An 18,768-nucleotide genomic window follows, 5' to 3' on the forward strand; every position below is an offset into this window, starting at 1 on the left:
TTTGTGCCTGTCTGAGGTCCCACGCCTCCTGAAACCTCACCCTCTCCAGGCTCCATCCCTCACATCTCCAGGAATTTCCCACCTGGAGTTGGCAACCCTATCTCCTTCCCAGCCAATCATCAACCTACCTTTATTTTCCCCTCACTCTTCAGCTTTCCATCCCCCACACACCTGCAGCCTCTCCCGTGCTCTGAAGCCCTGACTGCTACGTCACATTGGCTGTCATACAGGGGCCATCTCAGCAGGATATAAGGACACAGTCCACCATTTTCTCCAGGGGAACTGATCTCTGCCATCTGGAAAGCAGTTGTAATTCTGAGTGATCTCCAGCCCTCACCTGGAGATTGGACACATTTTACCTCAGAACAGCAAACAGGGGGAGAGGAACAGTAAACTTAGAATGTTGGAGGCGAGACTCAAGCAATGCAGCCAGTGGATAGGGACAGATTCTGAGTGACACACCAGGGCGCCAACCAATTCCGGAGCGCGTGGAATGTTCTAGAGAAGTGCCACCACCATTCAGCTTTTATATATAAGGGAGATATTTTAATTGTAAGCAGGATTCTGAAGGGTGGCACAGAAACAGTGAAAACAAATAAATAAGGCTGCATTGACATTGGCCTTGTTTTGCCCCTAGTTATTTAAAACCCTGCTACTCTCTGTTCAGAGATGTTACTGTGGAACTTCAAAATCCTGCAAAACTTGTCTTGAGCAGAGTGGATAGTAGAGGGAAATGAATGTGTGTACGTCCTGAAACCTATCCTGTACCCCCTTCACCTCAGGCTTTGGCATGCCAAAGCTTTTTGAGATGTATTCACACTTCCATTAAGGGACTGACTTTCGGGGGGGTTAACTTTTGGGGTGGGCAATGAACATTTACAATGTCTTATGAACCAAAGCATTTGACTTGATTTTAATTTATTATTGCTACAGTTTCATATATTGAGCGCCATGTAGGGTAAAAGACAAACAAATTTAATAACTAAGTAAGCTATGTGCTGTAGTGGCCTCGGAAGACCTTATTTTGAATTCTTGCTTGGGTCCTGAAGCTCACTGAGTAACCTTGGAGCAATCAGCCTCTCTCCTGATCAATCTATCCTACCACACAGGGGTGTTGTGAGGGGAAAATAGTGTTAACTGTGATACATAAGCCACCTTGAACCACAAGGAAAGGTGTGAAATAAATATTTTAATATATAAAATAGGATGATAATCACCATCCATAGATCACCATAAGTTCGCTGGAGAATGAGTGAGACAAAGATGTGATGAATGAATGAATGGGCAAATGTTAGAAGACTGAAGCCCCTAATTCATAGCTGAAAAACAACCACCCCAGGGGGGCATTAATGGAACAACAACTTCTAGAAAGAAATGAAACCCTCTTCCCTGCCAGAGGCGACACTTGGGTTGATTTTATATATTTATTTTCCCCTTCCCTTTGCTACCCTCCTCGCACTTGCCTCAAAATATTCAGCAGCACAAGGACAACAGGATAAGAACAGTTCAAGTAAGTTTTTAATAGAGTGCATCAGTGAATGTGAATTAGGATGACTTCCGTCAAAAAAAAAGTTGTTCTTTTAAAGGAACACCAGATAAAAAGGGGTACAGTTCTTTCTTGCCAAAACACCATCCTTTTTCTAAGGCAACAATACACGTTCATTTCAGAACAGAACTGTTACAGGAAGAGAGAGCTACATCACAGTACAGTACAGCATGTCAAGTCCATCTGTCAGAAAGCCATTCTCAAAATGGCACATTTAGCTACACTTACAGCCTTCTAATTTCGGGTTACAGAGTTTACCACAGCTTAAAAAAGAACTTATAAAGTGACAATTTTGAATGACTTTTCTAATCTTCACAGGAGTGTGCAGATGGGGCCCATATGTTGAAATTACAGTAATTACGACATTAAATAACATTGCACAACCAATCTCTATGATTAATTCAGTACAAAATAACAAATATTAAAATGTACCAAGTACTAGTGGTTTTACATAGTTTATATCACTAATTAATGAAGGATTTCATTCCTTCTTCCATAGGCAAAATACCTATGCACAGCTGCACATTACAGGTGTAATGATGGGGAATAAATACAATAAATGGGGCAAAATATTAAAACACAAGATATATGGGAACAAAATTTGTACAGTCACAGAAGTGATAATCTATTGTTATAAACAAAGTATGCTTAGCTGTAAAGTATATGGAGCGGTCTTGACTCTTTTGAAGGGGAAGGGGGGAAGAATATTTCAAAACCAGTTAATTCCTGAGGTGGCATTTATTAGCTCTGACAACTGGTCAAAGTTTCAGATTACTTTGTGCTATGAAACAGTCTCAATGCAAAGATATATTTTCACAAAGTGGAATTTGTATTGTTTTAGAAGAAAGCAAACAATATTTTACACTATGCTGAATACAAACAGTACTTCTATTCTTTTGCTTCATTGACCAGGCAGCAAGATTTATGAATTTGCAAACAAAATGTTACCAAGATGTGATTTCTATTTCCCATCATGTTTTAAGGATCCAGTGGCTAAACACTCCTACAACCCCCTTCTTCATCACTGAAAGCCAACACTGTAAACATGTTTGCATCGGTTTTCTTTTTCCAAACTAAATACTGCTCTATAGGGAAGGTAAAAGTGAAAGGTGTAAGAAGAAAATCCCATGTATAATAAAAAAGCTGATCTATTTTTCACTTGGTAATTCATTTTTATATATGATTTTTTAAATAACTAAAATTGTTCATGCTACAGTTGTGAAAACAATTTTTTGTGCATTTCTACTATGGACGCAGTTTTAAAAAAATGCATGATAGGAGGTAAGAATTATAAAAACCACAAAAAATGTAAATAATGACTGGGAAGATCTTTCTGACTCAAAGTGAAACACTCTTCTGTGCAGATCTCTAGGCAACTATACAAGATCTGAATTTTTAAGCCTCCTTTTTATTATACAACTCTTTGAACATAAAATGAACAGAATGCTCAATATACTTACCTGTACATGTGAACATAACTTCTTTAGCTACAGTTTTCTTTTAATATAGGTCATACTGAATTAAATTGTACAGTTCAGAATAACTATGTATAACCTTATTGCAATAGGGACAGTCTCTACATGGGGAGTTTCACAGGCCAATCAATGTTAGGCATAACCAGTACATTCAAAATGTAAGCTTAGATCACATATGAATCTTCCCTGATCCCAAAAACGATGCTGCTGTTTACAGCTTAAGCTCATTTGCTATTTTGGATGCAATGTTCTTAAAGGCGATCGAAGTCCCAGATATTCGCTTGAAGCGGACTCCATTGAGCGATAGGCGTGGCAATTTACAAACTTCCATCTCCCACTGCACAAGGCTATCCTGTCGTGCATCGCCGTGAACACAGAAGAGCAGGAACCTCTCCTTTTGCTCATAGTCACAGTTGTTAGCATCTAACACTTTTCTAATCTCTCTCATCATGTCATTTGGGTCCATGGAACTTGTGGTTTTCATACTCCAGGTGAACCTCAAAGACCGTGGCTTAGAATCTTTGCCATCTTCCTTCTCTCGCTCTTTTGGTTCCCCAGAAGTACTCCTGAAAGATGAAATAAGTTTAAGTACGCAAATAAGAAATATAGGAACTATACTTCAGTCCTAGGCACTTTAGAAAATCCTTCCAGTTCAAGCATAACCTTGGTCATGCACAGCTGCAATAGGAGGCACCTCAGCTGTCAATGACTAGATTTCCCTTGACTGCACCACTTGGAATATGCCACACATCTCTAAAACATCTTAGGATAACACAAAACAGAAGACATGTGGTAAAAAGCAGGGAGGGAAAGAAACCATCCTGCAATCCACCATTAGGTTTATACTTCTTCATAGTGGGAGTCTATTTGCCTATTCCAAGCTGGAGACCTGGAAAGTGAGGGGAACAATTTTGGACGTTTCTTATCTAAAATGCCCAACTCCAGGCAATTCTCTCTCCACGGTCAGTTAAAAATATTCGTGTCTCTTCAACAACCTGGTTATATAGGACTATTATGCAGTTTTATAAAAAATGCTAAAACACTGTAAAACAATATTTTCAGTGTACATGATCCACAAGGAATGCTGCACCCCAACCCATGTTGAAAAATCATACTTGCAAGAATGGCAATTGCAGAAATCATGCCCAGTATGGAGCTATTCTCCAAGATTTTTTTCTGACTTACTCTGTGGTGCCACAATGTAGAAGAAATGAGAGGGATTATTCAAGATTATACCCTGTGCATATTTACTCAGAAGTAAATCCCACTGAGATCAGGGGGACTTTCTTCCTAGCCGATGCACAAAGGACCGCAGTACTGTTTTGTGCATACTTTTTGCATTTTGCTTCTTTAGCTCCAAGTTATCACCCTGTCCTTGCCCACAACTGTCTACCCACACCAATATTATGTAGTGTACAGTAGGCATCAGATAACACCATCAAGCGCAATATGCCTATCTCTAAATTCTAGATGGCTGAGTAGGGAGCAGTGACCCCAGAGTGTCATCTGGGGTGTAAAGTGAGGAACACAATGTTTCATCATCACAAAAGCTACTGCTTATTACATGTCTATGCAAATGATCAGATATTGATTCAGCAAACAATCATGTGCTGAGCTTCTGCCCTTCTGAAAGCACGCCCTCTAGCTACCTGTCAAACACAGGAAACTCATGAAGGCACCTCAGATGAAGAGCCACAACCAATAAAAACGGAGAAGAAAGCTCAATGAGAGCACACAAACACTCCGGTGCACCTTCAGAAGCTAACTGCATCCTGGCATATATATTTGAAAGGCAGGATGGGGGGATCCACTCTCTAGACTTTAGTGTTCATTTGCTAACATTAGTTGAGTGCCTTTTCACCACTGACAGGTTTTAACCTCGAGATGGACAGTGTTAAAAGGCAGTCTTTAATCCATGCAAAGATGAAAGCAGGAATCATACACAAGTGTAATTTGGTATTTTCCCACAAACCACTCCCCTCAAACTTCCTTAATATGCTCAGTCACTACAGCAGTAACTATAACATAAATCTACTAGGAAAACACGTCTGTTGTTTCACCAGAAGGTGCTGCTTGAGGAGTAGTGAGCTGCATGAAAGTCAATAATACACACATTTGTATTTCTAAAGACAGAAAAATGTGTTAGGGTCTTCTAGTGATAACTATGTACAGAGAAGCTAGATAAGATAGAAGGTTCAGTTGCTACTAGCAAAGGGGTGAGAGCTTCTAGCACTTCCAGAAGTGCGGGATAAAAGAATCAAGATAGACTACTTGCATTTTATAAAAAAATATTTCCTGGGAGAAGGGACACAATGTCCAAAAGGGCTTATTGATCTGAGTTAATGGAAAGTTGGCACAAATCTCAGAATGGTAATATATGCTTTTATGAAACAATGAAGAATTATGTTTTAATACTTATATGTACAAAACTCTGTGCAAAGACTTTGGAAGCAGTTGCACCCAGTGATGTCTACTGATGTCAAAACACTTGCTGAATCATAGTCATGAATGTTTTAAAAAGCTATTTGCCTTAGTAATATTTGAAGGAGAAAATGGAAAGTAAAATCATACATAATATTTTATCAGTAAAAGACTCTCTGTTCTGCATATTAGTTTAAAAAACCATGAACCTCAGAACACAAAGGGACCTAGCAGCGAAGTATTAATAGTGGCTCCTCACCTTGAGGTGTCAGTTCTGCCACTGGCTTCGCCTTCACTTGGATCCCTCAAAACAAAGTTAAGGTTGAGATTTTAATAAATGAAGGATAAATATATATATATTGTAATAATAAATTTAAAAGAGTCAAGAAAACCTGTACCTAGAACAAAGTTAAAATTACTGTTGAGCAAATATTCAGCATGAAATTATCATTTTCTGAGATTTTTAATAGTATTTGTCACCGCTGCATTTTATTTCTTCCTATGAAACCCCAATTTAGTTCTACCCTGCTGGGTATGTTCCAGTGTCTCTATTCCCCTTTCCTCTTCCACTATAGCTATCTAAAATAGCCACCTTGTGACATTCAAAAACCAGAATAATCACATATGATGAGTCTGGTTCCATTCTTCCCCCTACACCCATTAAAAAGGCGAGAACACTACAGCAGTCAACAAGAACCTAATCCAGAGAGGTGTTTTACACTTGTAATGGCTGGACTTAAAGGAGTCCTGTAACAGTTTGCACATTGGCATACCCTTAAATCACAGTATTGCAGCCCATCCAGCAGTAACATTATCCAGTGATTTGTTCATCTATTCAGGCCCTTCAAAGACACCTGAAAATAGCATATTAAAGTGCAGGAATTTCCCAGTTTCACCCACATCAAGACATATTTTACTCTATGGACAGATACGAAGATCAGACAAAAGCACGGGGATCAGGTCTATAAACTGTCTGTCAGACAGAATGGCTACATGGGGACCACTATCTTCAGAGGTAGTATGCCATTGAACAGCAGTTTCCATGAAGCTATGGCAAGGGAGAATGATGGCCTGCTTGTGCTAACTCTGTTTAAGGCACCACTTCTCAACAGTGTTTGCAGAAGATATCTCAGATTGCACCTATCTAGGGGGTCAGTAATGGCAACCCCAACAATACCTTGTTAGACTCAGGATTCATCAGTGTTTCTTACACATATTTGAGGATGGCTTCCTTATACTGCACACTGTATTAATTGGTATTGCATTTTAAATTTAAATACAATAAAACCAATGTTCCATGTCAACATTTCAGATATCTCAGACAATTATGCTAAATGATGCATCCCAGTTTACGTAAGAGATGTTTACTCACTATCTGGCCCATTAAACATTATAACTGACTGTACAAGAATATTATATTAGACTGACATAGAATGTGACCCACCAAGCCAAACGCAGCACAACAGCCGCACAGCCAGTGTAATGTAGTGGTTGGAGTGCTGGACTAGGACCTGGGAGACCTGGGTTCAAAGCGCCACTCTGAAGCTCATTCTGTCATTCTCCCTCAGCCACACCTACCTTACAGGGCTGTTGTGAGAATAAAATGAGAATCATGTATACAACTCCGAGTGCCTCAGAAGGAGGTCAGGATGAAAATGTACTAGATTTGATAGGTTTGTGGGCGTGCGCACCCAAATGTTTCTATAATTTCAGGCAAGTGGCAAAAGCAACAGGTTCCTTTGTTGCTTATCATTGTATATGACCGGTGAGCTGCATTTGGTTTGAGGGCTCAAAGCTGTGTAATCCCATCTATACACAATGTTATGTAAAATACTTCACATACTTACCAGAAGAACTTAAAAAAAACACAACAAAAATTAATCTTTAGGAGATACTGATCTTTAAGTATATCCGATTACATGTTGGGGAATTAATATACTTCATTATACTATTGCAAAAAGTACCTCAGACATTAGACAACATATTTGTACGTTGTAGGTCAATGAAATGTATTCTAAGTTACTGTATACAGAAAAACAGACAATGTTAAAAAGGAATGCAATCATAACTTGAAAGTTTAGATGCAATTGAAAGCAATACAAAAGAAACATGGTCATTTGCTTTCAGTGAATACATGTGGGGAGACTGGAGTGTGACATTTTATGTGCTGTCAAATGGTTCTCAAACTCAGCATGGAAAAACTAAGAACTGCCTTTATAAATACATTATAGGTGAATGTGCATAGGGCAGAGAAGCCAAGGGCTTATATGGGGGCTTCCAAGCTGTCTCCTATGGTGAGACTTTGTTTAGCTTTAGCAATGTATTATTGTTTGCAAAATTATTCTCTGAACCCTGATCCTAAAATAAGGTTAGCTTCTTGAGCCAAGAGAAAACAAGATCCTGGTTTTTCAAACTATCTAGAACAAGTAAAATTGAAGAGGTAAACACATAATTATGGAAGAAAACAAAGCAAGAAAGATTTCGACTCATCTTAAAATTTATTGTATGCTTGGAAATGTACTGCTACCAACCTTGTGAAAGACTCAGGAATCAAGTGCACCTAAGTAATCCTTCAGGGTATCTTGAAAGATGGATACATTAAGAAATGCATGGTACTAACCTGCGAACAAATTTGGATGTTATCTTGCTGATAATGCCAGTTGATGTCCCTCTTCTAGTCTGCGCAAACGTGCCTGTCTCATGCGATGGCGATGCAGGCGGCCCATTGTAAGTGGCGTTGCGCCGCTCCCGTAGCTGCTCACCATGGAAAGTGCTGCGACTTGAACTCCCCCGTGGAAAGCGGGTTCGGTCTGGAGTGGTAGTGCTAATACTGTGAGCAGATGGGGAAGCAGCAGGGGCTCTCTGAGTTGCACTGCTGAGAAGGCAGGAGAACATTTAAGAAAAGCCTTCAGTATCACCATCAGTTCTCAAAACTTAACTGTCCTGATCGAAAACTGATATTCAAGGTCATGCATGGTCCTCAGGTACACAACCTGGCCGACACCCTTGGGATATGGCAGATTATAAACTTAACTTTGAAGATCTCCTTGTTAATTCTACAAAGAGAGATGACCAGGAAGGGAATCTTTACACTCTTAAGGCTCCTGTTCCCAAAGGAACAGGAGCTCTACTTCCTTGTTCTACACTGCCCATACTAGGTCCCACCACTATTTCAGAGGCTACATGGGATTTTTCTTCCCAAGGGGAAGGCTTAAAACAGAGTTGTAAACGGGGGGGGGGGGGGGAGAAGCAAGTAAATGCTATTTGATATACATGAATAAAATTTCTGCCATGGCAAATGGGACACTTAAATACAAAACATGGCCGCGTTAGGTAGGCATTTTGAGGCAGGATCCAAGGACAAGGCTCCTATCTACAAAGCCTTATTATGGTGCCCATCGTCAAGCTCTCCTTTCCTTTTAGCCAGGGGATGGGGAAGCAGATGAACTGCCACTTGTTGCTGCTGGCCACACTGCCTGCCTGCTGGCCCCATTTGCCCCAGCTACCTTGCTTTCTAATGGAAGTGGACAGGCACAGATTTTAAACTATTGTTACCAGGGCTTTTTTTCTCGGAGAACGCACCAGAATAGCGTTCCGGAACCTCTTTGTGGAAACAAAATTCTCAAATACTGTTTAAAAGTTCATGAGGGGCACCGGGGAAGCATGATGTCACTTGCGTGCTCTCTGGCCGGCTCCCCCCACTGCTTTCAAAAGACTGCTTTCAAAAGAAGACACAGAACTGTCAAGGTATGGAATGAGTTCTGGATTCTAAGAACTGGCCAGCAAACTCAAGGGACAACATTCTCTATGGGGAAGAAGAAATAGGCACATTGGCAAGAAGCCTTCGGAAAACATCTAACATTCAGAGAAGCGATGCCCAAGGAACTGTCTCGGATTCAGTGCACTCTCAATACAATAGCTATTTCCTCCAGTGAGTGTGAAAGGGGATTTTCCCAGATGAACCTGAGTGTCACTTCAGAAAGATCCTCCTTGTCAGTCAAAACGATAACATCTTTATTGTTTATAAAAATTGTCGGACCTCCCTTAACAGTTTTTGATAGGGGTGTGCATGGGGGGAAAAAATCGGTATTTTTCAGGTTCAGGTATTTAAACTTAAAATACCTCCCCTTGGCTGGGGAGTCAATGCTGCAGAGGCAGCACAAGCCCCAGAGAAAAGGGAAGGTATCTAAAGTTAAAATACCTTCCCTTTGCTGGGGAGGCACATCGCTGCAGCATGCCTCCCCCAGCAAAGGGTTTCCCAAATGAATGCCGAATAGATTCAGCGCTATTCAGGGAATCCCTATTCAGCCAGCCGAATCAGATCAGAGAATCCAATTTGGCTTTCGGCATGCTCATATAACGCCGAACAGGTATTATTTGGGTTTTTATTCAGTTTGACCGAACCAAAAGCACATCCCTAGTCTTTGATCCAACAAAGTATGTTAAAACATGGTTGCTTCAAGGTCATCATTCAGTGTTAGGCACCAAAAGCAAGACCCGAAAAAGAACTGAGGAAGTTGGTGACATGTTTAAAGTTTGGAAACTGCTTTAAAGTTGAGGTAAGTCTGTAGTGCCTGAAAATAATATTGTTTCAAAGAATCCCGTGTTTCCCCCCTTCATTTCCCTCTTGAGACTTCCGGCACCTCTTTTTCCAGAAAAAGAGCCCTAATTGTTACATACACAACAGTAGCAGCAACCAGAGCTACCTCTACACAGGGATTTTGCCCTGTTGGGATCAGCTGCTTTGGGGGGCAGCTTCTACACAATGTTGTGCTTATTCTGAGGATGATGTGTGGGGCTTTCCAGGCTCCCCCCCCCCAAACTGGAGCAAATGAAAACCCTGCTTTCTGCTGGCTTAAAGGGGAAATGCATAGTGGCTGTGGGCAGAGCTGAGCTCCATGTTCAAAATTACAGTGCTTTGCTCTACATGCTCCCCTTCAATAGACCCCCTTTTCAGTTCACAGCTGTGTAGCGGCAGATTGAGCCCTGTGGCTCAGCTGTGAAGGGGAAAGGGGTTTTTTCCCACGCTGTGAGGGAGTCTGGCACAACTGTTGGAACTTCTGTGCCAACATGATGGGGGCGGGGGGCAGCAGCAAGCAGCATAGGGATCAGAGGTGAGAAAGCTACCCCCTACCTTGACCCTGCTTGCTGCTCCTTCCACAGCAAGGGCACCATTCCACACCCACCCCTGTGTGGAAGGAACCAGCAGGGTGGGCACAGCAGGGCAGGGCATAATAAAGAGCTCCTGCCTCTTCTGGCAGGGCCAAAAATCAGTCCTGTGAAGTTCAACTGCTCATCAATAAATCCATGATGACACTTCCACACTATAGGCACTATAAAACAGAACCCACGGGAATGCGGGCTCCTCACCCTGGTTATAAATAAATGCCAAGAGAAACCTGAAGCCAAAACAACTGACTGGTTAGTATGAATCTACATATGAACAGCAGCTCTCATTAATTCTATTGTTCCTTTGCCCACACTGCTTCCTAAAAGTTGCCAAGTAGCAAAGGGGACAGTAGCAGCCGTGACTGGGAAAATGTCTTTTCTTTGCATCTGTTACAAAAATACCAGCTTTGAGTCAATCTACCTCTGGAGCCCCTCTTGGCTCCCAGGCACATTCTTCCAAAGCGTCTTCTGTCGGACCACTCACTTCCTGCTGACAGTGCTTAGCCCTTGTATGAAGCCCTACTTTCTGCTTGGCACCTTCTATCTTCAAGTCAAGGACTACAATGGCTTCCTTGCTGCTCAGTTATCCCACATTCCTTTAGCCATATTGTCTCTTGGACAGTCCCCCAGTCACTTCTGACTCTGTTTTTGCCCTAAACAATATACAACCCTTACACATTGTGGAGTTTCTTCAGAGTCCCTAATGCCACAAGTGAAATTCAATACAGACCATCAGTACGCAGCAACATGGCATGCTGTATCACTTGCAATAATACATTTGTGTTTGCATAACATCTAACCACACAAAAGATCACCATAACGTATTGAAGAATACCTTGGCCGGTAAGTTTCACTGCCATCTTTGATAGTTGGCAATGTAACTTTTATTGGATGTCCAGAGGCAGACATGGACTTCTGGTGTCGAGGTCGTGTTGATATTGCACAAGTGACAGCAGAGCCAGCAGAGGAGGTGCTGCTTGCAGACATTTCCGTTAGGCTTTATTATCAGAAGGAGGGAATCAAAAGAAATATCTTGAGATTTCAAGATGTTCTGTCCAAGTATTTTCATATAAAACCTTCAAACGTAGAGTAGATTCTTTGCAATTAAATGTTTTCATACACAAACTTGAAATCCCTTGAAAAATTTTATGATCAGTTTCTTCTAGAACAGTGTTGACTAACAGCTGCTTATAGGCTCTGCTCAAATTCTGGATGCATACTTTTAGGTTACATTCTAACCCCAAGTAGAGCATGGGGAAAGTACTTAAACACTGACGATCACTCTCATGGACTTGAGAAAAGAGAAAATGGAGTTAAACGGAAATCTCTAACTGCTTTCAGAAACTCAGTGGAAAATAGATGGCAGTCAAAGCAGCGCAAAGGTACAATGGTGCTTAAGTGAAAGAGGATGGTAAAAGATCTCCATCAACTGTATGCTGCCCAGTGTTACATCGGATCACCCTGCTACTGATGACATTTTACATGAACCTTCTAGTAATTCCAAGAGGCCAAAGAGGAATTCTAAAGAGAACATTTAGATGCAAATATAATCAATGTTCAATCCGATTCGATTTGTTACGATCAAAGATCAGCAAATACCTTAAAATGTTACCTATAGTTAAGAGCAGGCAAATATAATCAATTTACCAAGAACCAAGATATCAAAATTTAATTTGGGACACTTTTCATTGACCAGAATCTCATAATTTTAATTGTTAAATGACAGTATCTGTTCTTGCCTGCTGAGAGAATAATTAATTGTTACTTAATATCAAATTAGTGATTTTCTGGCTAACAATCCTCATACCTAAGAAATAGCTGTGCTCAGGGCAGGAGAAAGAGGAAGCAAGGGCAACCATTACTCAGAGTTTGAGCATAAAACCAGTTGCCACAAAACCAATATAACTCAACATGATTTTATTTAGCCAGTCCAAGGCAGAGATGGGGATATAGCTGTCCAAGCCAGACAGATTCCAGCCTGAGGGCAGGTTGGCTCAACCACCTTAACAAGACGGCATCTGGAAGACGCTGTGAGATATTGGGCACAGTTCCCCTTAGCCATGCCCTGGGGACTTCCATTTTCTTCTCTATCCCTGCCTGCAGGACTTGTTCAGGTATGTATCGGTCCCAAAGTCCATTAAACAACGTCTCAAAAGTGTAAATTCCATGACAATTGAATCTAAATTCATAAATTCTGGAAGGCTCAGGTTCAGTACCTGTTATCTTTTCCATTCTGTATGGCAGAATAGCGATCTGTAGATCTTTCACAGACATAGGTGTTTCTTCGCGTCATGCTAGTCCCAGGAAACAGATTATTCTAGAGAGGAAAGGAATTTACATGTAATCAACATCAAGATACAAAGTAAGGTTGAACAAAGCACTCACATATAGCATATTTGAAAATGTGCAAGGAAAGAAGATAGGGAGACATAACACATGAAAGAATATATGCATGCACTATATTTAACTTTAAGGGACTTATACTCTGCTTTAAAAAACTATAACAGCACACAAAGCAGCTTATAAGCAACATTGTAAAAAGATAAAACACAAAAGAATATTCCTCCTTAACCATTAAAACTTTATATCATCAGTCATTAAAAGCAATAAAATACCAGTGCAGTAACAGCCATAAAAACAGATATAAAAACAAGCAGTCAGTCATGAGGCTCAGTAAAAGAGTAGCAGAGGAAATAGGTCAGCACTAAGTCAAGGGATCAGTTTAGGACAGTGAACGCCTTAACTGGCTCCACTACAGAGGTCAAGTTTCACATACCAGGAGTCTGGAATACTGTGGGCTACAGTGGAAAAAAGTATGATCATGCATATAATCAAAGCAGTTGGTACAAAACTGGTGATGTGATCTCCATGGGGTGGGCTGTTCTTCTCCATGAATGGCCACAGCTGGCAAACCAGCCCAAGGGTGCAGTCACATGCGCCAGAAAAAAGGGGGGGGGAGCACTGAGGGCTCCCTAAGGAGTATGCAATGATGCGCATACTCCGAAGGGGGGGGGACAACAGCACAGAGTTGGGATGGCCTGATCAGAACATCCCGACGCCATGAGAGCGTGCTGGAGTGATCAGACAGGGGAAAGTCCGTCCGTGGCCCATTGCAATCTGTTTACTACTGGATTTCCCCCGGTGTCTTTTAACTCTGCTTCTGCGGCGGAGCAGAACAGGTTGCCGGCGGCCTGTTGTTGTCTAATCTGTTGTTGACTGATCACGCCCTTTAAATCCACCCGGCATTCGTGCCTATGTCAGGTCTAATTGTGCATATGATCGCAGCCTAAGCTTCTAAAACACAGACACCTCTACAGCCTGCAATGCTAGATCTACAAGTACCCCCAGGTTGCAAACCTAATCCTTCAGGACACAATTTTATCTAGAACCACTCATAAACATAATCTAGATTTTGGTTGTATGTCCAACCAAAAGTAAATCCATCTTGTCTGCCCATATCCACTCCTTCACTACCTCCAAACCTGATTTAGGGTTTCCATCATCTCCCTGGAATTACACAAAAAGTAAAGTGAGAGAGATGTGTGTCATCTTCAGATAAATGTTCATATAAACTCCCTCAAAAGTTTCTTGTAGATGTTAAATAGCAAGGGAGACTATGAAACCATGTGAAACCCTGTAAGGACAAAGGATAAAACAGTAGCTGTCCAGCACAGCCTTCTGAAACCTATTCACACCATGAAAGACCAGAAAGCACTAGTCATTAGCCCCTTCCCAGCAAGATGTTTCAAAGGGGTGCTATGGTCCTTTGGGTCAAAAGCCTCTGGGTGGTCCAGGAGAATGAAAAGGGATGCATTCCCCCTGTGATCGTCCATATCTGTTCCAGCAAATCAGCTAAACATACAAACTGGCACACTCACACCTCAAAGCTGGCTCTATAAAGGAAAGTATCAAGTTGTGGCACATTAAAAACAGACGGGCGATACAATCCCCAGATAACCTCCTAGCTTCTCTTTAAATGTCTTTGAATGCAAAATGTTTTTTTCTGAATACCAACAAGTTTCAAACTCAATTACCAAAGGAAAAAAAATGGACAAGACCATAGTGGAGGAACATTACATACCTTTTGTTTAAAAGGTTCATGTGCCAAATCTCGGACTGCCTTTTGGACTCAAAGGAACTTGAAAAGTAGGTTGGAGGTTCTGTGCTGGCAAGCAGCTGAGAATTTCCTCCTCAGAAAAATGTGGATGCGTGTGCTCCCACCTGACTTGTGGCCTTAGCCAGAAGTGACTAACCCGGTTCATACACTTGGTTGAAGAATAATGGGGAAGTCTGAAAGTTTGAACACTTATTCAGCCTCTACAAAAAAAAGTGCTGTCTATACAATTTACACAATCCTTCCCTTCATAAAAGGTGTGTGTGTGTGTGGGGGGGAGGTGTAACGATATGAGCTGTAGAAGGATTGTACAAATTGTCTACATGTATAGACACATCACACATGAAACTGTAACCATGGAAAGAGTTCATAAGTACTCATGCTTGCCTTTTGAATCTATAGACAAGCTGCTGAGCTAAGTGTATGAATTGGGCTTTTTCGCCTCTGACCTTGTCTCTCCCATCTCCTCCCCTCCCCATCTTGAGAACCTGTGCTTCTCTAATGACACTGAATCTAATTGATAATATGGGCAGAAAAAAGGGAGTTCTTATCTGCTTACAGAATCAAAGACTTCTGCATTATTTGAACAAAACAAGCTCCCATTATTAGGCACTTTCGAATCCAAAATGGCAGATACAATGAATAGAGCCTGAAGGGAAATAAATGCAAATTCCTATGGCCTGTGGCAAACAGTGACTACAATTACTTTCTGATTGCTTTGGATAATCTTTCCTCAAAGAAGAGAACACTGATTTGAGTTGTCAGACATTCGCATACAAAACCATTTCTATATGGAATAAGCCAGTGCTTTGGCATTTACATATTTAGTAGGGACATAAATTTAATTTTTGAAAAGTAACCACTTAAATGATTGTTTAAATATTAATTAGAAACAGCCTCAGATACAGAGAAGAAGACTGACCCTACATATCCTCTCATTTATCTCTTTGCTCTCAATAACATACTTCCTTGTTCACCATTGTAAAGGTAAAGGTAAAGGTTCCCTTGCTCGAAAGCCAGTCGAATCCGACTCTAGGGTTGCGGTGCTCATCTCCGTTTCAAAGCCGAAGAGCCAGTGCTGTCCGAAGACGTTTCCGTGGTCATGTGGCCGGCATGACTAAACGCCAAGGCGCACGGAACGCTGTTACCTTCCCACCGAAGTGGTACCTATTTATCTACTTGCAATTTCTTGCTTTTGAACTGTTAGGTTGGCAGGAGCTGGAACTAGAGATGGGAGCTCACTCCATCATGCGGCACCCGGGTCTTGAACTGCTGAACTGCTGACCTTCCACAGCCTGCAGTTCAGCGTCTTAACCACTTGAGCCACCGCAACTCCTGTTCACCATTGACCTTACTGTTTAAACCTTCACAGTAATCTATAAATGATGAATCCTTATTGTTTAATTATTTAATAATTTACATCCCTAATTTTTAGACAGAGTATAACATCATAACCAACAACGGCAGTAGACTCTTCAAAATGCTAGTTGTGTAGGCAGATACAAGGGGTCCACTATTGGTAGGCTCATTTTAGAGACGAAGCGGAAGATCTAGGCTTGGAAATAGGACTACAAAAGGTCCAAAATGCACAAATCCTTAGAGATCTCTAAGAATGATGCACTGTCCCAGCACTGAAAAGGACCTACTGCCATGCCCATCTTTGTTGAATGCATTACAGTAGCATATGAGGTACGTGCATCTGCCTATCGCTAACCATAACAAACAGTGCATTACTGGCATTGCAAGCTGACCAGCGGCAAAGGTAATTCTGCAATGCGTGGAATGGTAAACTTTGTCAGCGTATATATCGGCAATTTTTGTTGCCTGCAACAGACAGCAGAAACAATTCACCTACAGAGCCAAATTAAAGAGATAGCAACATGATACAAATCCACACACATTAAGCAGCAGATAAGCAGCGCTGTAGGAGAGACCTGTTCTGTTTGTCTTATGCAGGATACTGCTGTAGCTACCTTAGCCCATGCTGCTCTATAACCACTACAACTATGTGACCGTCTGTTGCATCAGGGTACCTTTTTCATTTCCTAGACTACTACATGAGCCTCTGACTGCTTTGAAGTCCAAATGACACAATAAAACGTAGAATAATATTTTTGTCTCAAAGAGTAAAAAAACAATCCAATCAGAATCAGATGTTTGCCCTGTGAGGCACTGCTATTCCAAGAAGTGCAAAAGATTTTGCAAAACTCAGGATCTGACAAGGTTTTTTAGGAGCCAGACTGGAGTAAGGGATAACTGGAGCCATGCCCCCCCCCCAGCCTTCTTTTCCAGCAGTGTTTAATTGAGAGATGCCACTGCTTATAAACCAAAATTAAGCATTTTACTCAAGAATATTAACTATTCAAGAATATTAACTACAATACTTGTTATTGTTCTACAGAGAAAATTCTACCCCACCATGGAACAGAAAGCTCACTTACACTTGGAACAGGCGTTGATTTTTTCCTTTCGGGGCCCACAAGTGGGCTTGCTGTCATCTCTCCTTTCGACCCAACTGTAGTGCTGCTAAGTTTACGTGTTCCATCTTTATCCCATTCCTCTTTGTGCTCACTCTCCACACTATTTGCCTGACCCCTTTTTGAGTATGAGACAGCAGGAGGAATTGCTGGGCCAACTGTCAAACAGAGGTAAGGTCAATGAGTGAGTGTTTTCTGCATCAGTCGACTTGAAAATTATTCCCATGTATACTAAAAATAATATCTAGACAACAAATACAAATGAGATCCTGATGCCTCTCTACACAATATCATGCAGAGAAGCTATCTGAAAACAATTCACCCACCAGTATCTTCACTGCATGATTTTATACAGGAAACGTTAGTTTATCATCTGTTCCGCATTTACTTAAAATACGTGCATATTCTTAGTGGTTCAGTTACATGTCTACTTTGCCTTTCATGGCTACTGCTCCACTTTTGTGCCCATAGTATAACAGTTATAGCCAACCATTTTCTCATGAAAATGTCAATCTAGAATCATTGCCATCATGGAATTCCACAACATAGGCTGTACATCCCAGATTTATCTGCTTTGAGATGCCCATGTACTTATTTATATTAAATTATTTATTTATTTATTTATTTATTTTATACCCCGCCCTCCCTGCAAGCAGGCTTGTTTTATTTATAACCCCCTCAATTCTTACCAGTGGGGACCCAAAGTGGTTTACATTGTTTTCCGCTCCTCCATTTTATCCTCACAACAACCATGTGAGGTAGGTTAGGCTGAGAATTAGTAACTGGCCCTAGCTCACCCAGTGAGCTTCCATGGTGGAGTGGGAATTTGAATCTGGGTCTTGCAGACCCTAGTCTGAAACTCCAGCCACTACACAACACTGGGCCTCTTAGAACTTTCTAAAAGGACAGCAAAATGTATAACAGAAAAGAGTTTCTTAACTGATTTTTAAAGTTTTACTCCCTTTCCCCTCTCATCTTTCCTGTGCAGTGTATCTTTGTTTCCAGATTACTTCTATGAGATCTGCACTGTGAGGTGCCTGAATGAATTTCCTCAGAGCACAGGTTAGCTGTTAGGTAAGAAGAGAACATGGGATGCCTGGATTCTACCAACACCCCCCTCACACACACAAATGATATGAAAAGCTTCATTATGCCACTCCGGATACCATAAAGATAGCCCAATTTAATCAGGATGCTGGTGAGAAAGAATAATTTTACACCCTTGTGATGTTACACTCACCCAACATCTTGTTTACACGGGGCTGTTATATGTAAAATGTCACACAAAATGACAACCCACCCAAGCTATGGATTTCTGGTATGCTAATGCTACAGATGTTCCTGACCTGGATAGCCCAGGCTAGCCCCATCCTGTCAGATCTTGGAAGCTCAGCAGGGTTGGCCTGGGTAGAATTTGGATGGGAGACTCCCAAGAACTACCAGGGTCGTGACATGGAGGCAGGCAATGGCAAACCACCTCTGAATGTCTCTTGCCTTGAAAACCCATGGAGTCACCACGAATCAGCAAAAACCCTATGGTGTTTCCATGAATCAACCCCCCCCCCC

The 18,768-nt window shown here is 41.4% G+C and overlaps 1 protein-coding gene across 6 annotated transcripts in view; it reads right to left on the reverse strand.

Annotated features, from left to right (window-relative positions):
- Positions 1-1,532: 1,532 nt before the first annotated feature.
- The window catches only part of MARK1 (MAP/microtubule affinity-regulating kinase 1), an 81,201-nt gene continuing 63,965 nt past the window's right edge, over positions 1,533-18,768 (reverse strand). For 4 of the 6 annotated variants that reach the window (XM_015425381.1, XM_015425380.1, XM_015425383.1 and 1 more), the window contains 6 exons: positions 17,167-17,360; positions 12,828-12,928; positions 11,447-11,608; positions 8,063-8,317; positions 5,702-5,746; positions 1,533-3,587 (listed from right to left, as the gene is read on the reverse strand). In XM_015425381.1, coding sequence (XP_015280867.1) covers positions 3,233-3,587; positions 5,702-5,746; positions 8,063-8,317; positions 11,447-11,608; positions 12,828-12,928; positions 17,167-17,360 — 1,112 coding nt within the window. In that variant the 3' untranslated portion in view covers positions 1,533-3,232. The remainder of the gene's footprint in view (positions 3,588-5,701; positions 5,747-8,062; positions 8,318-11,446; positions 11,609-12,827; positions 12,929-17,166; positions 17,361-18,768) is intronic. The other 2 variants (XM_015425385.1, XM_015425382.1) reach the window with 1 other exon arrangement.

The sequence above is a fragment of the Gekko japonicus genome, unplaced genomic scaffold (assembly GCF_001447785.1).
Source record: "Gekko japonicus isolate JY-2015 unplaced genomic scaffold, Gekko_japonicus_V1.1 scaffold153, whole genome shotgun sequence".
NCBI classification, from domain to species: Eukaryota; Metazoa; Chordata; class Lepidosauria; order Squamata; family Gekkonidae; genus Gekko; species Gekko japonicus.